At 39.3% G+C, this 27,879-nt stretch overlaps 1 protein-coding gene across 1 annotated transcript in view; it reads left to right on the plus strand.

Annotated features, from left to right (window-relative positions):
* The first annotated feature begins 6,673 nt into the window (after positions 1-6,673).
* LOC126284471 (sodium channel protein Nach-like) overlaps positions 6,674-27,879 on the plus strand; it is a 146,999-nt gene continuing 125,793 nt past the window's right edge. Inside the window, exons 1-2 of the mRNA XM_049983424.1 lie at positions 6,674-6,997; positions 7,182-7,382. Coding sequence (XP_049839381.1) covers positions 6,885-6,997; positions 7,182-7,382 — 314 coding nt within the window. The 5' untranslated portion in view covers positions 6,674-6,884. The remainder of the gene's footprint in view (positions 6,998-7,181; positions 7,383-27,879) is intronic.

Below are 27,879 nucleotides of genomic sequence, written 5' to 3' on the forward strand. Positions count from 1 at the left end.
TGTTTGTTTCTGATTCTGTTCCACTTGTTGCCTTATTAGTTCCATTGTGTCTAACTTTTGAAGCTTTTGTCCCATTTGTTGCATTAATTGTAATAACAATATACTAGTGTCTGGAACATGTCCCTTTGTGCTTTTCGGCAGTGCATTTGCATCAGCAATATTTATATTTTGAAAAAAGTGCTGACACTAAACATGATTATATGGTATATGCAAGATTTGGTTCTGTCATTTCAGATTCCTGAGGCGATCTGTTACTGACTGATCGATTGACAATACTTTCCTGTTCACTAATTGTTTCATTGTGTACACCATTATTTACTGCCTGGTCTATGTCTCTATGCACTATTACTAAATTACTGTCTTGCATATTTGTCACTTCATTACAAGGTGGTACTAACACACTACACTCTTCTTCACTGTCATTTCTCAATTTTCTTTGCAGCCTACTGTTATGCTTTCCAGACCCCATGATTATCACATTATTTTACACAACAACACACAAAAAACAATTTGAAAAGCAAAAATAAGAAGACACACTAAAATAGCACTGAAAATAATCAATATGTAATTAGTTGCAAATGCAACCGTGAGATACTTGGTGCGAATCCACATGCATGCCACAATTGCTTTGCTCATTACTGTACAACAATGAAAAGCTACAACTACTAAGGAAATCCATACAGTGACGCACTAGCAGTAAACAATAACTAAGTTTTAATCATGCAATAATCATTCAAACTAGGAGAAAATCAGAAGATTCCAGTGAGGTATCCTGGGCTAAGGATTGACAGGTGAAACTTCTATGTTTTTATTTCAACTACTGAGCGAAACAGAACGTACTGAACCTACTTTCTCTTTACTTATTGTTATCATTTCAACACTGATCCACAGTATCCTATCGCAATGCAATCTGACTGCTCAAAAGTGACAGCCTGACTTCAAATAATTAATACAAAAGAATAGCCCTGAATTAGAAGAAATTCTAACAATAACCCATACACATCGTAAGTCACTTACCTCAAAGAAAATTTTCAAGAAACGAAGTACAGTGATACAAGTGCCAATAGTGCCAACTAAATAAGAGATTCTAACTACTGAAGGCTCTAACTACTATATCATGTGAAAGATTGAATTTAATTACTGAAAGCAGAAAATATAAAAATGCAGCAAATGAAGCAGGCAAAAGGGAAAACAAACATCTAAAAAATGAAACAGACATGAAGTGCAGAATGATTAAGCAGGAATGCCTAGAGAAAGTGTAAGGATTTAGAAGAATATTTCAGTAGGAGAAAGATAGATACCACATACATGAAAATTAAAGTGGCCTTTGAAGAAAAGAGAAGCTGCTATATGAACATTAAGAGAAAAGATTAAAAATCTGTAGTAAGCAAAGAAGGGAAAAGTTAATGTTGGAAGTAGTATATAGAGGGTCTATACAAGGGAAATGAAGCTGAAGGCTATATTATAGAAAGGGAAGAGTATGTGACTTCTGAAATTTTCCCGGCGTATTTGTTCTTCTAATAATTTCCGGGTATGCAGCCGGATCCCGTCGACATTCTGTGGCAGAAATAAGAAGACACACTAAAATAGCACTGAAAATAATCAATATGTAATTAGTTGCAAATTCAACCATGAGATACTTGGTGCGAATCCACATGCATGCCACAATTGCTTTGCTCATTACTGTACAACAATGAAAAGCTACAACTACTAAGGAAATTCATACAATGACGCACTAGCAGTAAACAATAACTAAGTTGGCAGAATGTCGACGGGATCCGGCTGCATACCCTGAAATTATTAGAAGAGGGAAGAGTATGTAGATGAAGATGAGATGGGATGTACTCTAGGTGATCAAAAGTATCCAGACACCCCCAAAACCATACATTTTTCATATTAGGTGCATTTTGCCGCCATCTAGTGCTAGGTACACCATATCAATGACCTCAGTAGTCATTAGACATTGTGAGAACGGGGCACTCTGGTCTTCAAACGAGGTCAGGTGATTGGGTGTGACTTGTGTCATACATCTGTACATGAGATTTCAACACTCCTAAACATCCCTAGGTCCACTGTTTCCAGTGTGATAGTGAATGGAAATGGGAAGGGACACATACAGCACAAAAGCATACAGGCCGACCTCGTCTGTTGACTGACCGACAGTTGAAGAAGGTCATAATGTGTAATAGGCAGTCATCTATCCAGACCATTACATAGGAATTCCAAACTGCATCAGGAGCTACTGCAAGTACTATGACAGTTATGCGGGAGATGAGAAAACTTGGATTTCATGGTTGACTGGTTGCTTATAAGCCACAGATCAAGCTGGGAAATGCCAAATGATGCCTTGCTTGGTTTAAGGAACATATAACATTGGATGATTGAAGAGTAGAAGAACACTGTGTGGTGTGATGAATCATGGTACACAATGTGGTGATCCGATGGCAGCCTGTGGGTATGGTGAATGCCCAGGTAATGTCGTCTGCCAGTGTGTGTAGTGCCAACAGTAAAATTCAGAGGCGGTGGTGTTGTGGTGTGGTCATGTTTTTTGTGGAGTGGGCTTGCACCCCCTTTTGTGTATGGCACTATCACAGAACAGGCCTACATTGATGTTTTAAGAAACTTCTTGCTTCCCAGTGTTGAAGAGCAAATCGGGGATGGTGACTGCATCTTTCAACATGATCGAGCACCTGTTCATAATACACGGTCTGTGATGGAGTGGTTACACAACAGTAACATTTCTGTAATGGACTGGCCTGCACAGACTCCTGATCTGAATCCTATAGAACACCTTTTAGATGTTTTGGAATGCCAACTTCGTGCCAGGTCTTACCGACTGACATCGGTACCTCTCCTCAGTGCAGCACTCCATGAAGAATGGGCTGCCATTCCCCAAGAAACCTTCCAGCATCTGATTGAACATATGCCTGTGAGAGTGGAATCTGCCATCAAGGCTAAGGGTGGGCCAACACCATATTGCATTCCAGCATTACCGATGGAGGGCGGCAGGAACTTGTAAGTTATTTTCAGCCAGGTGTTTTATACTGCAAGAAGAATTTGACAGACTGCTGAAAGACCTAGGTCAAAACAAGGTCCTTGGAGTAGACAATGCTCTGTCAGAACTACTGATAGTTGTGAGAGAATCTGCTCCATCTTGTGTGCAAGATGTATGAGCCAAGCAAAATGCCCTCAGACATCAAGAAGAATATTATAGTTCCAATTCCAAAGGAAGCAGGGTGTCATGGGTGAATATCACTGGGTTATCTGTTCAATAAGTCATAGTTGCAAAGTACTAACATGAACTCCATACAGAAGAACGGTAAAACTGACAGAAGCCAGCCTTGGGAAAGATCAGTTCGGAGCCAGAGCAATGTAAGAATGTGCAAGGCAGTATAGACCTTACAACTTCTCTAAGAAGATAGCTTAAAGAAAGTTTGTATACTCAGTGAAAACCTTTAACACTGTTGATTGGTTCACTCTCATTGAAATTCTGAAGGTGACAGGGGTGAAATACAGGGAACTAAAGGCTATTTACAACTTTACAGAATCCAGACAACAGTTATAAGAGTTGGGGAGCCATGAAAGGGAAGAAGAGATTGAGAAGGGTGTGAGATAGGGCTGTAGCCAATTGCTAATGTTGTTCAATCTGTACACCGAGTAAGCAGAAAAGGAAACCAAAGAAACATTTGAAGCAGGATTAAAGTTCAGGGAGAGAAATAAAAACTTTGAATTTGCCAATGACACTGTAATTCCATCAGAGACAGCAAAGTCCATGGAAGAGCAGTTGAACAGAATGGACAGCATCTGGAGAGGAGCTTATAGGATGAACATAATCAAAAACAAAACAACAATAATGATACATAGTCAAATTAAATCAGGTAGTGATAAGAGAACTGGATAAGGAAATGAACACTAAAAGTAGTAGGTGAGTTTAGCTATTTTGGGCAGACTTGTGATGGCCAAAGTAGAGAGGATATGAAGTGTAGAAGGACAACAGCAAGAAAAATGTTTATGAAGAAGAGAAATTTGTTAATATTGAATATAAATTTAAGTGTTAGATTGTCTTTTCTGAAGATATTTTTCTGGAGTGTAGCCATCTGTTGAACTAAAAGGTGGATGATAAATGGTTTAGACAATAAGAGATTAGAGGCTTTTGCAACTTAGTGCTACAGAAGAATGCTGGAGGTTAGATCATGTAACTAATGAGGAGGTACTGAATAGAATTGGGGAGACAAGAAATCTGTGGCACAACTTGATAAAAGAAGGTGTCGGTTGATATGACACATTCTGAGACACTAAGGGATCACCAGCTTATTATTGGGGAGATGTGTGTGGCTAAAAATTTTAGAGGCTAAGAGATGAATGCAATAAGAAGATTCAGAAGTATGTAGGTTGCAACAGTTATTAGGAAAAGAAGAGGCTCATGCAGGATAGGCTAACACAGAGATCAGCATCCAACCAGTCTTCGGACTGAAGACCACAATAAGAACAACTATTTTAGTTATTTAGCTATGAGGATCAACATTCTTTCAAAACTTTGCAATATTTCATTCCTGTTTGTGCCTGTTGACAACTCAGTGCCTCAGTTATATGGTAAGTGCTTACCTTTACTGTTCCATCTTTTGTATTCCACTTCTGACTTTCCAATATCATATTAAATCTTAAGCTGGTTTGCTGTAAACTAGTTATAGATCTTTTCAGCTATAGAATGGACTGTGTGTGGTGTACTCTAGTTTCAATCTTTGTTTTATTTGGCTGTGTCATCAACAAAAATTACATTCTTATATAGCTCTTCAGAGTGTTTAGAAAGCTTTATATATAGATTAAGAAAAAGATTGGATTGAGCATTAAAACATAAAGAAATAGTTTTACTAATTCTGAGTTGAGTTCCATTCCTGTTATCAATGTGAATCTACTTTGTCATGAAGGTGAGATCACTTCCATCAAAGAGGGATATCACTAAAACCATAGTATTAAAGTTTCACGTATAGAATCTTATCATATTTGACAAAGATCACAGCATAATTTTTCATATTTAGCCCTGGCAGGACATCACTTGTGAGATAATATATGGGTGCCTTAATTCAGTCCTTTAGAAGAGTGTGCAACTGTTTAACAAGTTCGGCTAAATATTTTATTGTGGGCTAAGAAATCTGTAAAGACTAGGGCTAACAAAAATGAGCAGTAATTGTATGTGATTTTTTTATTCCCATGGATACAGTTAAAGAATATGCAAGCAGTTTTGAAATACATCTTGAATCAGTGGTTAATTTCAGAGACATCTCAAAGGTAATCTATGACATCAACACAATATTTTAACAGTCTACTAGAAACACAGTCACAGTAAAAAGTAATATAATTTCATTTCTTGATTTTTACCTGTCTTCTGAAGTAAGTTGGTTCTCTCTCAAGGCACAAGGGATTAACAATGCTTTCCTCCTGATTCTATATAATTTTAATCATATCAACCTTACATCTAGACAAATTCGGATTTGTGTAAATGTATGTTAGGGGGAAATATATTTCTAGTGTTCTTGTAAGTTATCTCTAACTGTGATTCACAATATATCTGTTGTGCACTATTTTTGGATTAATATAAAAACATTGCTGACTGGCATGCTATTTGTTAATATTTGTCCTTCCCTTTAAGACAAAGTAATAACTTTTTGTTTTTACAACTAAACCTTTGAAGCTATTTTGGTGTAAAAACAAAATATCACTAGCTGTTTCACTATGTTTTTCAAAGACTATTGAGAATTTTATTTTGGATCACCTAAAGTTAGACATCAACAACTTAATGTGTCCTTGATCAGTATTGTTTCACAGAAAGTCATTAAATCAAAGAAATCTCCAAAAAATGACATTACATCAATGTCTTCATATGATTGTTAATAAATCTTCATAATTAATTTTTTGATCTGAAAACAGTAAATAGTATTGAGCTTGTACACTGCCAGTACTACTAGCCTGTCTATAGAACCACTAAAATGACACAGCATTCAAAGAGTTGCATAGATGCTAAGATTCACATTGAAAATAGCTGTTGACATGATCAATTGGTATGTTTTAATATTAAACATAACCAAATTTTGTTTTGTTTCAGGTTGTGGCTAGGAAATATAAATTTTATCAAGTTCATAACTTGACAAATGATAAATGACTTTGCTTAGTCAAATAAAATGTTAAATTTAATGCAGAAAAAATGGATTCATTCTACATGGATCTCTGTCTTATTGAAATTATCCTATGGACATCACTGTATGCCTATTAAATTTGATATGTTGTTTCTTCAGTTATTAGAATTTAGAAATTTTTGACATGTCCTTCTTATTGTTATATACTTTTTAGCGTTCCTAAAGGATGTTCTGTTTTTGCCAATGATTAATTACATTTCACTAATCATTTATCTGTGACATAAATTATTGACAAAGGTGTTTATGAGATGCATTTAACACTACTTAAAGTCTGTATGTCATTATGTTGACTATAAAACAAAACTTTCCTATTTCATTTGCCAATTTATTGATTCTCTATGCTTTTTCAAGTGTACTCAATTGAAAATGTATCAGGATGGCATATAATTGTGTTTTATTCCTCAAAAGAACTTTACATTTGGCTCATTGATTTCTTTAGTGTACCTTGCAGGATTGCATGCTTATCATGTTGCATCACATTAGTACTCAAATGAAACATCATGCAAGCCTTAAATGCTCTTAGTTGTGAGATAAAAAATCCATTAACTGTTCAGTGGTCTATATAAAAGCTAGCTGTTAATATGCAAATGCCTACTGTATGTAGCTTAAGACAGAAATTTTCTATGTATTGTTGAAGTTCATTCTTATAAAATTAAATAACTCTCACACTAGCTAGTCTTATTGCAAGAGATGATTTTCCGGGTATCAGACATTTCCATCCCCTGGTTGAAGGAGTATTTAGCAAACAGTTCTATAAATGGCCTGAGGTATTTGTCAGGTGGACAGTATCACTGGACAGAAAGGTAAAACAAAACTTTAAGTATTACTGTATCTGAAGGTAATTAATCAATAAAATTTTATATAAAAATGTGTTTAAATACTTTCACAAATAATGGTTAACTAATGATTTGTATTGCTTGATTTATAGAATTTATGTGCTGTTATTTTAAAAGAATGTAAGCTGTTTATTAATTAATCTTCCCACAGGGTTTTTTGGTTCATTGCTGTGACTGTTTCATGCTATTATACTGTCATATTTACACTGGCATCATTCCATGCATACAAGATGCATGCTGTCAGTTTCACTACTGAAACAGATTATCTTCACTGGGACACAAAATTTCCGGCATTTAGTGTATGTGAAATTACTGGTGTAAATGATGTGAAATTCAGTGCACTGGCATCAAAGTAAGAATTTTTATTTGTTTTTGTTATTGGCTTTCTGGGAATAATGTTACTTAGAATTATTTAAATAGTGCACAAGTATACAGAAAATAACACTCTGTGGTGTTAAGTGGGAAAATATAAATAGGGACCTGAGGATTTACATCTACAATTCTGGGGAATTGTTTAATTCTGTGGAAGATGGAGCTGTAAGATACTCATTATTTCATTTTTTCTATGTTATATTGAGAAGCAGAGATAGAAAACTAAGAAAACAATAGATTAAAAATCCATATAAAACTCATCAGATATGGTATTGATGTATTCAAGCATTTCCTTAACTGACTATATCATTCTTGCTTTTTCAAAACAATGTTTCAGTCTCACTCTCTTAACATTTTTTATAGTTTACATTTTAATGGAGAGGCTCAGGAATGTGGAAGAATGCTAGAAGATAAATTAATGCAATGTTACTGAGAAGCTTCTATTGTAAAATATACTTATAAGTAATCATGGGTTGTTTTTGTCTGCTTAGTTATATTCTACATTTGCATAATACAGGGTAAGCACACTCAAGAAAGAAAAGATTTGAAATTTGCACTTTATTATATAATTCTCATTTTAACACAGAATGAATTTTCCATTAGCAGGTTAATGTTATTAACTCCAATTTTTGTAAGTAAAGTCATACCATTTCAGCTGCAGTACTGAGCGAGTGAGTAGCTGTGTGTGGGTATGATGTTGGTGTGGTAGTTATCTGTCTGACAAAGCCATTTGTCCATGGTTCAGATTGGAAGTCACTTGCTGGCACTTTTGCCACTTTTTTGTTATTTCAGTCTTTGACAAGATTTTGTGTAGTGAATAATTGGAAGTTGCGGCATGATTAGTTGTGAGAGCCAGTGCAAGAGCTGGCAGAGGCCAAGAACATATCATCTGTATATTATCATAAGCAGGACAAGCACTGTGATATTCAAATCAGCTTTTGAGATGGGAACTGCTTCCATAATTATAGACACATCTACTTTTTAGGGTGTTCAGAAACTCTTGAACAAGAAGCAAGTGTTAAAATACACACCCATATATGAGAAAATGCATTGTTAATAGCCTTTCAGTTTGTCATAGTCATTCTTGGGAGAAGTGGGGAAGAAATTGTCATGTATATGACTTTTGCATAACTTGGAATATTATGGAATTAGTAAAAAATCATCATATGGTTCACTTTGTATGTAGAAAAGAGAAAAGAGTCTGAACCTGACTGAGATGTAAAGTGGGAGGTGCTAGAAGATTCTGTCCTGTGTCTGTTGCTTTTTTCAGTGTATGAGGTATGATTAAAAAGTAATGGGAATTTTTTAATTTTGTGGGCTTGATATACATTGTATTTTTTAATTTTTCAAAATCTTGTTGGTACACATGTTCCTGATGTATATTTGCATTTTCAGCTGTTTTGAATATTCAGTTTATTGTTGACAGTCAAAAACATTATACATGTTTTTGAGTGGCTGGCAAAAGTGGTTGAATTTTGACCAAAAATGGTATCATGTCAGCATCACTCAGTAATTACTGAATGAAGTCAACAGTGATCAAAGACTTCTAAAGAAGGTTATACCAGGTGACAAAACACAGATATATGGGAATACAGTCAACACCAAGGCTCAACCATCTCAATGGAAACTGCCTTAAGAGCTAAGAAAAAAAAAATTGACAAGTTTGATAAGATGTTAAGGTTCTTCTCACTGTTTTCTTTGATTACAATGGAATAGTGCAGCAGCATGAATTCCTGCCTCATTGCTGTTCAGTCAATAAGGAGTCCTACCTGGAAGTCATGTACTGTTTTTATGCAGCAATTCAAAGAAGGTGGCCAGAACTGTGGCAAAATCACTTGTGAAAAATTGCATCATGATAATGCTTCTGCTCACATCTTAATGCCTGTTTGTGATACTTTTTAGCAAAAAACAAAACCATTATGCTGTCTCAGCCATTGTATTCATTTGATGTGTCACCAAGCAACTTCCTTTTATTCCCAAGGCTGAACAGAAACATGAAAGGACATCATTTTGCCACCACTGATGAGATAAAAACCGAATCGCTGAAGGAAGTGAACACCATAATTAAAAGTGAGTTCCAGAATTGCTTCCAAGATTGAAAAAAGCACTAACACAAGTGTATACTATCTGAAGGGAATTACTGTGAAGGGAACAAAGTTGATGCTGATGAATGAATAAATATTCTTTAAGAAAGACAACAATTCCTCTCAGAGACTGCTGGCCTCAGCAGCCAGAAACTATGGTTATGTGTGTGTGAGTTGTTTTTGCATAAGGATATACATTTATGCTGTGTATTTCTGATGAAGGTCTTGTTGGCAAAAAGCTCACTTTCTGATAGTCATTTTGTTGTGCCTGTCTGTGACTCAGCATCTCTGCTATATGCTGGCTACCAAGTATCCTTTTCGTAACATTGAAAGTAGTGATGATTGGATCTTGAAGGAGACTGCTCAAATGGACAGTATATTGCAGAACATAGCAGAAGATCAAGAATATCAGAATGAAACTAACTTTGAGGAAACTGAACAAACTGTTGAAAATGTCAGAGGCCATGACTTTAGAAGAAGTGAAGAACCAAAACCTCTCAGAAAAGCAATAGAATAACAACAAAAATGTAATAAAAGAAGAATTTGACTCTCTGTCATCTAATGGAACTTGGACTTATACAAACTTGGACTTATACATGACTTCCAGCAAATAAGAGTCATTGACAGTAAGTGGGTGCTCAAAGTAAAAAGAGATGCATGTGGAAATACTGAAAGGCTCTTTATATATGTGCCATTTTCCATGATCATGGAATGAGACAGTACATGAAATTATAACAGAAGGGTAATGTTAGATAAAATGAAACATATATGAATTGTAAGCAGACACAACAACCCATAAGATTAAATAAACATAATCAACAATGTAACCCAGGAATTAGCTTAGTTTCTTTAAATTTTTCCAGTAGTTCCTCAACATTACAAAAGGAATGAGTCATGAGGAAACTCTTCAGTTCAGACTTGAAAGTGTATGGATTACTGCTAAGATTTTTGAATTTCTGTGGCAGCTGATTGAAAATTGTACACTTTACTGCACAAGAGTGTAAGGCAAGTTTAATTACTGAAGGTTGTGCTTAGGTAAAATGATACGACTATGAAGAGACATATGCACTTGTTGTTTGACTCACAACATTGAGAACTTAACTGAGTGTAGTGAATGAATATGATTTTTTTACAGAAGAAATAGATGTACATAATGTGTTTCTGTTTGGAGAACTGACTGAAGAAATATTTATGAAAGTTTCTCAAGATGTAAAATACTCAGAAAAGGCTTGTGGGAAATGGGGCAGCAGCAGTGTGATAGCCAAATAGTGACACAATGTAGAGATATGATTTCCCCACTATTTATTAGTAAGCTTATATACATGACACATGTAAATGAGCATGCAGAGCATACTAACTCCTACTGTCTCACAGGGCAGCAATGCTCATTTTCAGAGTCAGGGATGCTACGGTGCCACAGAGTCACACCCCCACTCCCCCCCTCACCCCCCTCTACCCATAGTGGAGAGCACGTGAGGAGAGGCTGCAGTGGGGCATCATCTGTCAGAAATGACATAGGCAGCTGCATGAGGGTAGTGAACTGTGCTACGAAATCTAGGTGGTGGAATCTCCTGTGTGCAGAATCTGTCGACAGATTGCAGAATGCGTCTGCCAGTGGGTGGCGGTCTGTATATATGGGAAAGGGTCTTCCCTCAACATCATCTTGAAAGTGATGGACAGCTTCATATATGGCTAGCAATTCATGCTCAAATGTGAACTATTTATTCTGGGTGTTGGTATGTTTGCACAGGAAAAACCTGAGCGGCTACGTGAGTCCATTGATCTCTTACTGTAAAGCAGCCCTGATAGTATGATCCGTAGCATTGGATGCAATCATTAGATGTGTGTCTGTTGATGGGTGAGCAAGGGTTGTAGCTTGTAATAGGTATTCTTTTATTTTGTAAAAGGTCACCTACATTTGCAGTGTCCTATCAATCAAGACATCATTAACCAGATGTTTTCTTGCCATGCAGTGCTTGGGTCAGTGGTAGAAAAGCTTTGTTGGCAATTGGTTTCTGTAGAAATTTATGACCTCCAAAACCCTACACAGCTCTTGGTAGTTGTTGGGAGATGGGAGGAGGTTTATATGGTCAGTTTTCTCAGGAGTAGGATGCACTCCAGATGCACTGCTGTGATGTCAGACAAAGGTTGCATGAGGTTGCCAAAGTTGGCACTTGTCATTTATCAGGATCCTGTGAGAGGCCAGGTTATCGAGGATGATATGCAGGTGGTCATCATGGTCTTGCTTGTTTATCAAAAAGATTATGATGTCAAATTAATGATGTAAATAAAATAGAAAGAAACTTCCACATGGGAAAAATATATTAAAAACAAAGATTCCAAGACTTACCAAGTGGGAAAGCGCCAGTAGACAGGCACAATAAATAAAACACACAAACACACACACAGAATTTCTAGCTTCTTCAGGAAAGAGGGTGATCCTGTGCTGAACTTAGGTTGATGAACGATAACGGGTGCAAAGGTTAGGTAGTTGTGTTGTCTCCAAAACATGTTAAAGGGTGGGGAAATTCAGGAAAATTTCGAAAATTTTTTTTTGAAAAAGTCTCTAAAAAAATACGTGTAAATGTATTCAAAGGACTGGTTATGTACTGGTAGGTTGTGAAAATGAGGCTAACAATTGTTTGATGAAGAAATAATAACGTTTAAACCTGTGGGAAGCTGCTAAAAATGATCGGTTATGTGGGAAAAATGGGAATGGAAATAAAACGAAAGTTGTTGGAAATAGCTGAGATGGTTGTTTAATGGGTGAAAGGAACTGAAGCTGTGAAATAGTATTCACGAGTTTACGCGAAATGTTTGTAAACTTGGAACAGTGGATTTTATAGCAGCGGTAATGTTGAAAGTGTTAAAAAATTTTAGGTTATGGTTTGGAAGTAAATTACGTATTATTGAGTATAATTAGGCAGGATAAAATGTATGGTAGATTATGGAAAAAGGGAAGATGAATACAAAGTCAAACTACTTGTACAAACAAAAAGAGAAAGTAAGATGATAGAAAAGATTTCGAAATGCAACAGAGACAATAACAAACGTAATTGTTGGGTTCAAATTAATGATGTAAATAAAATAGAAAGAAACTTCCACATGGGAAAAATATATTAAAACAAAGATTCCAAGACTTACCAAGTGGGAAAGCGCCAGTAGACAGGCACAATAAATAAAACACACAAACACACACACAGAATTTCTAGCTTTTGCAACCGATGGTTGCTTCTTCTTCAGGAAAGAAGAAGAAACCGTCGGTTGCGAAAGCTAGAAATTCTGTGTGTGTGTTTTTTTTATTGTGCCTGTCTACCGGCGCTTTCCCACTTGGTAAGTCTTGGAATCTTTGTTTTTAATAGATTATGATGTCATCTAGATAGTCATAACAACAAGACAAATTGAACAGTACACTATTAATAAATTTTTGCCATGTCTGTGTTACATTTTTTAGTACGCACAGCATGTAGTGGAACACAAAGAGACAGAATGGTGTGATTATTGCAGTTTTTGGTATCTCTTCATCTGCCATCAGAATTTGCAGGTATACTGCTTTCCAATTGATGAAGCTAAACTTTTACCCCGGTCACGACATGGGAAAAAAAAATACAAGTTCAGAATGGGGTTCTGTCAACAATTGTTGAAGTGTTGAGGTAGTGGTAGTTGCAATGTAGGTGCCAAGTGTCATTCTGCTTAAGAACTAGTTTAATTGGGAAGGCTCAAACACTGTCTGATAGCCAGACTATGTCAGCTCACAGAAGTTCATGCACTGCAGATTTAGGCACTTTAAGTTTATGGGGAGATAAATGATGGGGGCACTGACAGACAGGGGGACCTGGTGTGGTTGTAATGTGGTGGACTGTACCATCCTGTATGTCACAGATTGTAAGTAGGCTAATTGGGGAGCATGGAGTGAGTCCAGAAAGCAGAACGCGATGTGGCTCACCATTGTTGTTAATGTCGCATCGCATTGTCTCAGGAGCGTACTCAACAGGGGGATGTGACACTTCACTAACCTGAGAAGCGGCACCACAGTAGTGATTGGTGTCAAGATGATGGTGGTAATTAAGATGCTGTTGAGCTGCATGTAGTGATGCAGTGGCATACACAATTCATCTCCATAGTAGTTAATTGCTGAGGTGTGTGACATCATTGTCACAATGTAATGATGAGTATTTAGCTGCTTTTAAGTGTAGCTGGTGATAAGTTCTTTACGTTGTAGCTTAAGGTCAAGTGGTGTGTCAAGGGGTGACAGTGTGACCAAAGGTGTTGCAGTACCAGCAGGTAGTGTACGTTGACCGCACCATGGATCAATTGCTGGCCATCCGATTGTAGTAGGAAGGTGCAGTTTAATTCTCGATGGCATAACTCGCATGGCAGATTTTGACTTAACAGGAAAAACATGGTGTGATATGGAAAATTGGAGACATATGTTTGGGAAATAGGGTACAGGCAGTGTGATAGTGGAAGAGTGGCACAGCATATAGATACAATTTTCACAATATTTATTAGTAAGCACACATCCATAACACATGTAAGCATTTGAGCATACAGAGCATACTAATTTCTACTACCTCACAAGGCAATGATCCTTATTTACAGAGTCAGGGATGTTATGCCACCACAGACTTGTATGCAAACTCAATAATGGTTTATATATGAAATGAAGCAGGCACCAAGAACTTCAAACTTCACATTTGACAATTTTCTGAAGGAAATCTGGTTTTGATAATCCAAAGTTGATGTATGTTGAAAGCACTGATGATTATAATACTTATTTGTTGCTGTATGTAGATGATTTCCTAATTGCTGGAATCATAAAAGCTAAATCACCAATATTAAGATGAAGAAGTTAAATTTTGAATTTTGAATGTGGGAACTCGGAGAACCAAAATCATTCCTTGTAATAAATATACAGAGGACCAATGACAAAAGTGTATTAGTCAACATGTTTATCTCAAAAACTTATTGAAAAGATTCAAAATGAAAGACTGTAACCCTATGAAACACCAATGAAAGTCAAATCCAGTGAAGATGCTTGTTGTGACAAGGTCAGATAATAAACTATACAAGAATTAGTAGATTGTGTGCTGTGTGTAATGACAGCTACAAGACCAGACATAAGTTCATCAATTAACTATTTTAGTACACATCAAAATAAACAAACAAAAGGTTTGAGATGAATTCTTCCATTTATTAAAGAGCACTTCAAGTTTGTCTATGTTACAAAAAGGGAAATTCAAATGTTCTTCTCTGCTGTGTTGATTCTGACTGGGGAAGTGAAGAAGACAGAATATTTATAACAGGATACATACTCCAGGTTTTTGGAAATACTTTTTGTTGGGCTACAAGGAGACAGATATATGTTTCACTATCTTTAATAGAAGCAGAATCTCTAAAAAGCCAAAACATTATAACCACTGCTCACCACAATGATGGATGCTGCCTCGCGTTGTTGGAGGCACATGACGCACTAACGAAAGTATGAAAGCAGGGTAGACACAGGTGACGGATCACCCTAGCGAAGATATGGGCTGCAAATGGGCAAATCCATTGAGATAAGCAACTTTGACAAAGGAAAGATTATCAACACAGAACATGTAAATGAGTATATCAAAAATGGCAAAGCTGATCAAATTCATGTGCTGCTATTGTGAGGATCTACAGAAGAAAGAGGTAGAAGAGCAGGCAAAATACCACCAGATGTTAAATGATTAGACATCTATGACCATTCACAAAATGTGGGGCTTGAAGACTTGTATGCTGTATGAAGTAGGATAGATGGTGATCTGTGGCATCTGTGTGGATGCAAAAGTGGTTTGGAGTACACCACTCACCATACATTGTTGAACATGGAGCTCAACAGTAGACCATCCCTACATGTTCATGTGTTGACCAATGGCATTATCAGTTATGATTGCAACGGGCATGGCACCATTGAGATTTGGGATTCGACTGTCGATCAATGGAAACATGTTGACTCTTTTTGCTACACTAGGAAGATGGTTGCCTTCACAAACATCACTATTGAGGTGAATGTCTGTCTCAAAACGTGCAGTGCACCACAGACACAGACTGCTGGGAACAGTATTATGCTACAGGAGACATTGTCCTGCACTTGCGTCGGACCTATGGTAATAATCGAAGAACTACTGACATCTGTGAACCACATGCATTCCTTCATGCTTGATGTCTTCCCTGATGCCAATGCCATCTTTCAGCAGTGTTATAGTAGACTGAGGAGCATTACAGTGAACTCATGTTGATGTTCGTCAGGATAGAGGTCAGGAGCGATGGGTGTTGTAAAATGAAAAGTAAAGAAGTTGGAATGGACCCAATTTATTCCTGTAACGATGGTACATGGGTACCTACGTAGGGCTGAGTAGCCCCAAGAGGGGTTGCTGTCTGCTCATCAGGAGGTTTGAGGAGTGAGGCAGAGGCTAGAGGAGCGACTACTTGGGGCTGAGGTCTGAAGCTGAGAGAGTGCGGAGCTGTTTCCAAGCCGCCCTCGTCACTCCCGGCCACGTCCCCACGAGATCACACAATTAGTCTCTGATTGGAGGATTGATTCCGCCAACGTGCCTTGCTAGTAGCGTACCCTCGTCAGCACAACCAACCCGTGGGACTAGAGTTTGACCGAGGAGCATGTGGCAGGAATGTGCTGACCATGGTCTTCTGGCCAGCACCTTCTACCACAGTATTCCCATGCCGGCTACAGCCGTACATTATGAATTGAAAAATTATTTAATAAAATTTTATCGGCAATGATCCGTCTTGTGGGGTCTCCTTCCTGCACATCGTTTCCCCTTCTGAAGAAGGCTCTCTGAATGAAAATGAATGAGCTTATTCTAACTGATTATTTCATTTTAAAAAATATATGATCCTTATGAAGGGTCGCAGAAATTAACATCCATAACATAGTGATATCAATACGTGCCAAAGTTACAAAGTGGCCTGAAGGGCCTGAAGGAAGGCTCTTGAATAACAAACTTGTGTAGTTGGGGCAACGGCAGTAGGGGCGGCGCCATGGTGTGAGTGTGTGTGTGTGTCGGCGGTATCAGTGGTGTTGGGTACCCAGGCGATGATGAGGGACACCAGGGCACAGCACACTGAAACACTCCACCCTCGTGGGTGTGAGAGAATGCTCCCAGGCATAAGAGTCACAAGGGGGCTTTTGCCCCACAATATTACTTGAGTTCTTAAATCTAGGATTACAACGGTAATTACCCAAGTGGGTGAATGAGAACATTACAAAATGACAATAATGTAAAGAGAAAACAAAATGGCTTACATGAGTGTTAAGACTCCACAATTAAATTGGGATTCCATAGCTTTACATAGAAATACAAATTCATTACAAAATTAGTTATTGCCTGACATCTAGACTACAACTTAATTCTAAGGGGGGGGGGGGGGGTCATGCCTGATCACATGCACGAAGGTTGGCAGGTAGGTTCAGGTGTGATATTAACCTTCAGGTTGTGAGGGTGGTACTACTTCTTGGAAGGAAGTGAAACATTTGCAAAACCCTCTTTTACAGAGTATCCAGGATACTATAATCAGAATCATCACAGTGATGATTACCGAACCAGCGTTGGGTAATACAACGCTGGTTAATTGCTTGGTTTGGTGCCAATAAGTAATATGTGAGGCCACTCAGTCAAGAGCAACTTGGTTATGTTCCTGGGTAAGGAGATCATTGATCGATTGGAGTAGATCAGAATCATTAGTATTCGGTAAATTCTTTAGCTTCTCATGGTAATGGAGTTTAAAAGAGAGTTCAGGAAGGTATAAGGTAAATGTGGTAATGGCGACATGAAATGTGGAGTGCAATTGAGCTGATATCCTCATAAAAGCAGTGTATACGTCACATTTGAACTACTATACACTAGGCCACATTATTCAGTGTTACCCAGTACGATTCAGTTTCTGACATTGAATGGTGTCACACCAGGATGGCGGTGACAGTTGGTGGAACAGCGAATAGAAAACTATTGCCAACAGGTTGAATTATTGGTTGACGAAGTGAGACTAGAACACGAGGACATGGAGGTGTGGTAGTTTCAGCGTGGAGCATAAGTAATATGTTGTATGGGTCCAACTGGATAGTTCAGCATGAGAGAGAGTGGCGTGGGTTTGTCAATCCCAACTAACTATTAAAAATTCTTGAGTCTGCCAAACAACATGGTGGTGAAGGGTGGCCCAAGAGACTGGAAAAGTGTATATTTGATAGCACTCGTATTTGCAATTTGCACACGTGATTGGCAATCTCATTTGCATCCGAATACCATCCAAATTACAGGGAAATCAGACCTCCAACGCAGCATAGTAAAAGGGGAGGTTGCTTTCATCTTCCAACACAGATAACAGTCGACTGTGAGAGGAAGTAGTAGTGCCTTGGCTTACTTGATGAGTAATTCAGAAATGACAGAGGGGGTACAACGTTGTAGCAATAGTTACCTGGTAAGTAGCAACGATGGACCAGTTCAGTCACATTTACTGATGAAGAAGGCCACAAAGTAGAATCATGGCAGGCAACCAACAGTTTGGCAGCCATCGGGCAGCAAGGCGGCAAGACAATGGTGTAATTCAACACCAAGTATCTGTTGATCAATCACGCGTCAGCAAAAAGACGCTGAGTGTGGAGGCAGTACTACCCAGTGCAGACAAAGCGTAACTCACTGGAAGAAATTTTCCAACCTGCTATGGCATGAAGACCAAGTGTGGTTAATTAATTTGAGATTTTGTACGAAGAAAGTTGTTTTTTAAATTTTTTGTTGTTTAATGAATAAAAATGAGAAGGAGACCTGTGACTGTGGTATAACCCCCCACAGCCTAGGCACCTCCCATGTATTGGCCACTACGCAGGGGCACCCACCCCACTAAGGTTCGACATGGTGAGATAGGTGAAGTAATTCATAAATATCAGAAATAATATTGAGTGGTTTTTCAGCTGTAGAAAATCTAAATGAGGGTAAGACACCTCAAGTTAACTCAATAATCCTAGGATCTTTACTTACAGAAGTGGTCAGTAGAGAGATTAACTGAGATTAACTGTACTGAAGTCGAAAATGAATGTTAGTGAGTGTGTGTCTGTTGCTCATGAATACAGAGGCTGAGAGTGAAGCCGTGGAGGCAGCACAGCGCAGCTTTACCAGCACTGAGCTGGCAGAGTGCTGAGCTCAGATAACAGTGTCGGAGAGTGCTAGAGGCTCTCTGTCTGAGACTAAGACATTGTAAGTGCAACTTAAAAGTAACAGTTTATTGCAAAGCAATAATAAACGAATAGCTGATGTCACAAAGACGTTTGATTCCACATTAACAGAACAACTTAAGTCTTCAACAGGTAAATTGATATTGAATATTCAACGTTGTTGATTAAAAGAAACTGCTACTGAATGCAGTGTATCTCTCTTGCAAAATATCGTGCAAGACGTATCATCTTGGCACAGATACTACGTGGAATGAAGTGATCTTAGAGGAAGCGGAGTACCATCAATTGATGTCTTTATCAGAGGGGTTAACCCTCACGTAGAGGTTCAGGTTAAAGTTGTTTAAAAGAAACTGCTATTGAACATAACGTACATACTTCCCTTTCCCCTTCCGAAGATTGGAGGACATAAATGATAAAAGCCTTGTTCATGTACTTAGTATATGAACAGTGTGAGTGTGTTGTAAATGTGTTATTGTGAATATGAAGTGTTGTGTGAATGTGTGACTAAAGGAAGCTGAATGCGGATATGAATTGAAGGCCAATAGGTGTTATCAAAGATACTTCCAGTCAAGAAAATAATGAAAATTAAAAGGGAATACCGAATATGACACAAAAATGACCATTACCATAAAGTGTATTAAACATGAATCATAACTATAAATTGATAATAACAAAACATGAAACTGAAGTAATAATAATTGACAAGAAATAAAATAAAGGGAATATTTCCTGAACATAACTTCTGAATCAGATACAAAATCCATCAGGGGATGTTGTTTTTTAGCTGGTTGACGAATTGCATAAGGGACTACTTCAGTAGAATCCGACAGAGTGTGTGTGTATAACAACAGTGGTGTTGTATAAAATGTAATAAAAGAGCATCTGGGGCTCAGTTCATTTCTGGTTGAGTGCCCAAGATGTAGTGTGAGCCAAAATTGTCTCACAGTAATTGATGTATGAATTGTTTTGTGGTTAACCGAGGAGCGTAGGATTCGGTGATGTGTAAGTAAGAGTCCGCGGTGCAAATGAGGTACCTGCAAGTGACTCGACTAATAAGCTCAGCAGTGCATTAGTGCAATCTGCAGACTTGAATTGATGATTTCATAATTTGCAGGGCATTGGAGCACCCTGCGGACAGTGCTAAGGCAACCTGTCTAATAATTGATGGGTAGGCAATGTTTTGGCACCATCTGCAATACCATGGTTCAGCGGGCCTAAGGGCGTCCGTCTGACTTAATAAGGAATTAGTGCAGGCACATGGGTCTCCCTTGACACATGGAATAAAGATATCAGCAGTGTTATTAGCGACCTGCTGTACTAGGAAAATGTTGACTGTTCAAGTAATAAAAATAGCTCTGAAGCTAGAATAGCATGCATGCATAAATAGCGTCACTTTTTGTGCGTGCAGTATATAACAATACATAAAATGAAAATCATTAACTATAAATCACTAGCGCTAGCATAATGACATAATTAAACACAATGACATATAGTGACAGGAAAATAACAACACAATGATGTATAATAATAACGCTGTAAGTAGTGGGAACACTCAACGTTAACATGTAACCCTGGCTGCTAGGCTGTGCGTGTGTTAGTTTTAAAACTGACGATAACAAAGTGAACTGAAAGGACAACTAGGCACAGTTTCCATAGCGTTTACATCACTGACTAATAAGAGGCAAAGTACGTATCTCACAATGGATCATCAGCCCATGTTTTGGGGGGCAAGACTGCAACAAGGGAGAAGCAATATCTTCGTGTAAATGGGTGGTAAGATTAAAAGAACAGTACTGTCAGAAGAGGGTACCTACCATGTTGTAGGGGCCTTCTCATTGACAGAAGAAGGAAAGCAGGATAGAACAATGACCACGGCAGTAGAGTAAAATAAAAGGGGAGGGCAAAAAATAACTGCATAGCAACCAAGGAACAATCGCCCACTGATATATGGCATCCCAGACGATTGGTCATTTGTGCCTCATCAGTAGCATGAAAAACCCATGGCATTGCATTGGTTTGCCCCTATCTGGCCATGTCCAAGGAAGATAACATTAAATGTCCTCATAGTTAGATGTGTAAGAGGGTTAGGGCTGTAGTTTGTAGCTTATACAATGAATCAAAGCAATAATGAAACTTCTCTTATAAGATTTGCAGACTAAGGTATGCAGAATAATGTAAATCATCAAGAACATTGTGTAAATTATCCAGCTAATGTGAAATAAAACAAGGAGAAGAAATTAAACAATGAATCACATCTACTTAATATTTATGTTAAGTTTTATTGGGATGTTTGAATGAATTTTGTTTGCCGTGTCTTCCGGTGGCATGAAAGAAACCAGCTTGGGGCTGTTAGCGGGCACGCAGCGCACACGTAGGTGCGGAGTAGCACGTCAGCGGTTATGTGAGACGGCATATAGCCTCAAGAGACCGGCCACTACTGTAGTGACAAATATCACGTGCTTAGTGTGCACAAGAAACAATGATGAATTAGAAACTGTTAATCATCTAGAATAAGAGTTTTTTTTTAAGTGTTAGTTATATAAAATAATGTTAAATGCATTGTAGTCTGTCATATGCTGAGGATAGGGCAGTAATTTGGGGTTTGTTTTTGTAACTACTCGGATGTGCCGTGTGTTGAGACACTGGAGGCGGCAGCGCATGTGGTGATAAGATATGTCATCGCGCAGAGCACTGTTACTGGCTGAGAAACAATTATGACCGCTGGCCAGTTCTTGGCGAGGAGAGGGGAAATGTGGGGCATGGAGAAGACAGCGCTGAAGAGAGGAGGGGTTGCAACAGCTGATGTGTTGCCCTGCCAACAGCTGGTCCCATAAATAAAGTTTACGAGGCATATGCATTTCAAGTCCTGGCTTTTTCTGTTCCGATTACTTATGGTTAGCTGCAGCAAATACATAACTACAACATATAGCACAATACATTAGACGTCAACGTAACAAGTATTAAGAAAAACTCAGAATGAAAACACTCCACATGTACTGGTTTGCCAAATAGATGGCAATAGATGACATTGAAGAATATTATTCAGAGTTAGCAGCCGCGGTACTGCCAACACCAAGTGTAATGGTTGCATTTGAAGCAAGTCAGTTGCATGACGTCTAATGCGTGGCATTGCTTGCAAAACATAAAACATAGTCATACATATAAAAATGAGCAAAAATAAATGACAAGACTGGAAATTGGCAATTGAGAATGGCTGGGAACTTAGTGGTGGCCAGGCACCTCTTGCTTCCAAGTCCCCGGAGAAAATGACTTAAATTAAGCTGCAATAAAACATAACAAAAACACTAATTAAGTGTGATTGATCACGCAACCTCAAAGCATAAGGGTGTCGATTCCGCATGGCGTATCTTGGACAACCCTGTGTAGGTAATCTCCTCCATTTTGTCTTTCATCTTTGTTCCACTTGAGTTGGAGGTGACAGGCGGATCGGGGGCTGGGACCTGTTGTGGTAAGGTTGCACGCGGTCAAAGTGCACTATCACCATACAATCAGTTAATTGCAGTTCTGCATTGACTGGTGAGGTCAACCATACAATCTGACAGGGGTCTTCAAAGTGGGGAGAGAACTTTTTAGTTCGTCCCTTTTTGATTGCTGGGTTTTGTAGTAACACTAAATCACCTGTTTGATAAGTTGGGAAAACAGCATTTTTGTTATGCCTGTGCAACTGTTTATTAGTAGCTTTGATATTATTCCTCTTTACCTTATACCATATCGCTCGTAGCTGGCGGGCTAAACCTTTTACTACCTTTATTTATACACCGTAAGGTAGTTTGTCTATTTCGAATGGTGAATTCATCGGCTGTCCAAACACAACTTCATAAGGGGTATACCTCGTGGATTCATGTATTCGGGTATTGTATGCAGAAGAAATATAGGGTACATATCTGTCCCAATCAGTGTGCGTTTTTGCAACATAATAGGATAACATTTTACAAACTGTATGATGTACACATTCAACACGACCGTTGGCTTTAGGATGGAAGGGAGTTGTACGCCATTTTTTGAGTCTTAGCAATTTACAAACTTGTACAAATAGAGCAGACATGAAATTGGTTCCTTGATCCATTAAAGTGGCATCAGGACTTCCAAAAGGTAGTATCACATGATTTACAAACTCTCTCGTCACAGTTTCAGCTGTCACGTCCGTGAGGGGAACCAAAATTAGATAATGTGAAAAGTGATGAATAACAGACAAAATGTATTTCTTACCTTGTTGCGAATGTGGACAGGGACCTAGGATATCTAAAGAAAGAATTTTGAAGGGTGAAGATGCCTGAGGAAGTGTTTGCAGTGGCACTTGTGGAAGCCTATTTTGTGCTCATTGTGCACATGGCAGGCAAGATCTTACATACCTGTTCATGTTACGTTGTCGGTATTGCCACCAATAACATGTCGCAATTCAAGCGTTCGTAGCGCGTTTTCCATTGTGACATGCTGAGATTGTATCATGGCATTGCCGTATTATACGCTGCTGCAAGCATTCCGGTATTATCAAACAATTTCCATGGGGAGTTTTTCAGTACAAAAGGTCATCTATTACTTAAAATTCTGGCAAGGTGGCGTATCTTTGACGCTGAACATCCATCTGCTGTGCTTCTTTTAACTCTTCAATTGATACCTCATCTGATTAAATGACATGCACTTTTCTGCTTAACGGATCAGCATTTTGATGCAACCAACCAGGCTTGTACCAAACTTCAAAATCATATTCTGACAATTTCATAGCCCAGCACATAAGTTTGCTGCTAGGGTCCTTAAGATTCAATAACCACTGCAGAGCACAGTGATCAGTAAGAACTGTAAACTTGTGACCATAAAGGTAACATCTAAAATAATTAATTCCAAAAAGAAGGGCAAGCAATCCCTTTTCTGTAGTACTGTAATTAGTTTCTGCTTTATTCAGTTGATGAGAGGCATATCCAATGTGTTTTTCCTTGCCATCTTGTACTTGGCTTAGGACACATCCTACAGCAAAATCAGGTGCATCACAAGATAAAATAAAAGGTTCAGCGAAGTCTGGGCAAACAAGTAGAGGTGAACTAGTTAAAATAATTTTCACTGTTTGAAAGGCGGTTGAACATTCATCCATCCACACAAAAGGAGTATCCTTTTTCAACAATTTAGCAACAGGTTTGGTAATAGTAGCATGATCTTTAACAAAACGGTGGTAATAATCTGCAAGACCAAAGAAGGATTGTATTTCCTTTAAATTTGTTGGAATAGGAAAAATGTCTACTGCTTCAGTTAATTGTGGATCTGGCTTGACTCCACTGGAACTGATGACATGACCTAAATACTGCGCTTGTGATTGAGCAAAAGAACATTTTTCTAATTTTAAGCTTAAATTAGCATTTTGCAATTGCAACAGTACATTGTGTAGATGTTCAGCATGTTCAGAAATGGATTTTGAAAATATAATTATATCATCAAGATACACAAGGCACATAGTAGGTTTCAACCCATGTAATAGCAGATCTGCAAATTGTTGAAAGGTTGCTGGTGCGTTGCGAAGCCCAAAAGGCATCCTTAAGAATTCATATAAGCCACCAGGAACTACAAAAGCTGTCTTAGCTTGATCTTGAGGAGCAATAGGAATTTGGTGATAGCCTCTGCGTATTTCTAATGCTGTAAAGTACTGGCAATTGCCCAGACGATCGAGTGTGTCTTGGATCCGGGGTAATAGATAATGATCTGGGGTAGTAACCTTGCTTAGTGCTTGCTTGTCTACACAGAGGCGATAGGATTTTTCTCCGTCTATAGCTTTCTTTGGAACGACTAAAATTGGGCTAGACCATGCACTAGAAGAGGGTTGTATTATTCCTGCTTCTATTTGCTGTTGTATAGTTTCCTCTACCACTGACTGAAGATGGTAGTGAATTCGGTACCCTTTTTGAGCTATTGGCCTAGCATTTCCGGTAGGAATCTCATGTTGGATTAGATCTGTTGATGGTAAATATTTCCTGTCTTCAAACAACCATGAATACTCATTCAATACTTCATTTATTAGCTTTTGTTCATGCAGTGGTAGGTGACTAAGCTTAGCTTTAAACTTTTCTGCCAGATGTGACGTGGTGGTCAAAAGGTGTTGAGAGGCGGCAGCAGTCTTTTTCTTTTTCATAGAAGGGGTTTTCATTGGCAACTTATCTTCTGTGATAACCTGCAAGCTGGCTAATACTGTACCACATGGTATTAAAGCTTGCTTGTGACTAAAATGATGTGACATGATTGAAATAAGGTGTTGAGAGGTGGCAGCAGTCTTTTTCTTTTTCATAGAAGGGGTTTTCATTGGAAACTTATCTTCTGTGATAACCTGCAAGCTGGCTAATACTGTACCACATGGTATTAAAGCTTGCTTGTGACTAAAATTGTCTAAACACACGGGTACACAGTTTTCTTTCTGTACTTGATACGCTTTGCACAGGCTATGTTTTATGTGGACCTGCATCTGGTCAAGAGATTCATTCTGGCAGAGTGGGTCTACCAAGAAATGAACCTCTTCAGATTCATGTATCCCGATAGGCACCCAAAGGATCTTTCCTGTGCTTTCTGATATCTCCATGGGATTATCGGCTTTTAGCATCATTACGGAAGACTCCGAAACTTAGGAAACAGATCCCTTTTTCCAGCTTTGGACACCCACAACATGCAGTCACGTCTAAAATGGTGCACGTTGTCGCCAAATTGGATGGTATTTAACCTATAGTCAATAACCCCCTGGAAATGACACAGAAAGTCACTTCCCAGGATCATGTCGTAATCCGTGCACTTGTTCCAAACAACCTCCATTGTAAAAGCATATTCTGAGGAGTCAAACATGAAGTCAATGCAACAGCTGCCTTCAGGTTTCACTATGCTGGGACCAATACCACTGATATGGTAGCGCGGCGGTTGCAATGTTCTTTTATCTCTCTTCGGTAAAAATTCCAGGCTGATCTGTGCGCCTGTGTCATTTAGCATGCGTATTGCTTTGTGGCCTCTAACACCATCGACAACCACGCTTGCCACCTGCATGATTCCCTTATAAGCTAGTGGGGTCACTATTTTTAATGGGGGCCGGGAGTGGTGGCACTTCCTGCCCTGTGGCCGTTTCCCAAATTGGTTTGGTTTTCGCCTGGAATTTGCAGGCAGTTGTGGCCTACTATTTGGACAATGCACGTTTTGGTAACCCATGTTCCTGCACCAATGACAATGTGGCATGCGACATTGCTCTGCCACATGTCCTTGTCAATTACAGGGCCCACACTTAGTGTCATTCGAAAAGACACGTTGGGGCTCGCTTTGCCATGCAGAGATGGTCACAAATTGGATTTCCTCCTCTCTCAAGAGTGCTAATCGCACGGCTTCGTGTAAGGTGTGAGGGGAAGCTACCTTGATTTCGCCCCCCTGTTGAGGGTTTATGCCACGAATAAACACGCCTATCGCATGACATTCTGATTCTTCCAACAGAACATTGTTATGAGCAGAATTGGCACTTAGTGTGTATGTGTGGCATGCGATGCCTATAATCCTGTCGGCGAATGCTTCTAAATCCTCACCCATTTTTTGCTTAGGGGTGGAAAGCAAGTCATGATAGCAACTAGTACCATGTTTGTCTGTATACCTTTCAATCAACCCTGTTGCAAGGGAGACTGTACGTAGTTTCGCTCTTAGCCGGTGAGTTTCATTTTCATCGCGTTTAAGAGAAATTCATCTGGCCAACCGCAAAGCTTTCCTGGATATTCTGGACAAGCATTTGAATATTCTCGTGCGGCTTTCCAGTGAACACTGGAATAAACACTACTCCTGGAAAACTCTTCACCGAAGTAGAGGTGGCTACTGCCACAGGTGATTCTGCACTAGTGAGTGGTGGTCACCTGTTTCAGCTGTTCCTCCACTAGCACTTGCTTAGCAACATTCGATGGCGGAGAAGCCACTTGAAGATCATCTATCTGTTGCTTAAGCTCCACGTTAGTTAAAATTAATTGATTTATCTGGGTCTGCAGTACCGAGAGGGGATCTTTATCCTCTCCGGCTGCTCCTGCCTCCAATTGTTGCCTGGTGGTCGGCATGTTACAATAGTGTGGGCATCTACACACCGTAGCGTCACTAGTGACTTACATTCTTTGGTGGTGTGCAGAAGACGAACGGCGGCGGTGTCAACGAGCGGCGGCAAACGTGTTGATCACGCGTGGGGGCAGCAGGCGGCGGGCAATGGCACGGACAGCTGCGATGGCGGGGCGGTGCGAGGGCTGCACCCTAGACCCTGGCAAAGGCGGTGACCCATGGTAGCTACAGACAGCGGTGGCAGTGGCGGCGGCAGCGAGCATGACTACATTGTGGACCCTCCCTGGCTTGCATCCGGCGGCGAACTGCATCATGCTTGTGGCACGCTAGTGCGTGGCCATGCACATTCTGCAACAGGGTGACTGGCTGGCAGGCGCATGGCTGATGAGTTTATTTTACAACCGTAAGGTGGGTCATATCCCACTTCTGACACCATTTTTTCATCAGGATAGAGGTCAGGAGCGGTGGGCATTGTAAAATGAAAAGTAAAGAAATTGGAATGGACCCAATTTATTCCTGTAACGATGGTACATGGGTGCCTACGTAGGGCTGAGCAGCCCCAAGAGGGGTTGCCATCTGCTCATCAGGAGGTTTTAGGAGAGAGGCAGAGGCTAGAGGAGTGACTACTTGGGGCCGAGATCTGACTGAGAGAGTGCTGAGCTGTTTCCAAGCGCCCCTCACCGATCTCGGCCGCGTCCCCATGTTATCACACAATTAGTCTCTGATTGAAGGATTGATTCCACCAACATGCTTTGCTAGTAGTGTACCCTCATCGGTGCAACCAACCCGTCTGACCGAGGAGCACGTGGCAGGAATATGCGGCCACTGTCTTCCGGCCAGCACCTTCCACCACAGTATGCCCAAGCCAGCTACGACCGTACATTATGAATGGAAAAATTATTTAATAAAATTTTATCAGTAATGATCCCTCTTGGGGGGGGGGGGGGTCTCCTCCCTGCACAGATGTCTTGAAAATCAAATTCATCTGATGTGAATCTTGTGGAAACCATCTGGGTCACTTTCGGGAGCCATAGCTGCTTATGCAAATCAGCAGACCATTGTTTAAGAGAATAACATGATGTGTACATAGACATCTAATGCTTTTTACCTCCACA

Source organism: Schistocerca gregaria, chromosome 8 (assembly GCF_023897955.1).
Source record: "Schistocerca gregaria isolate iqSchGreg1 chromosome 8, iqSchGreg1.2, whole genome shotgun sequence".
NCBI classification, from domain to species: Eukaryota; Metazoa; Arthropoda; class Insecta; order Orthoptera; family Acrididae; genus Schistocerca; species Schistocerca gregaria.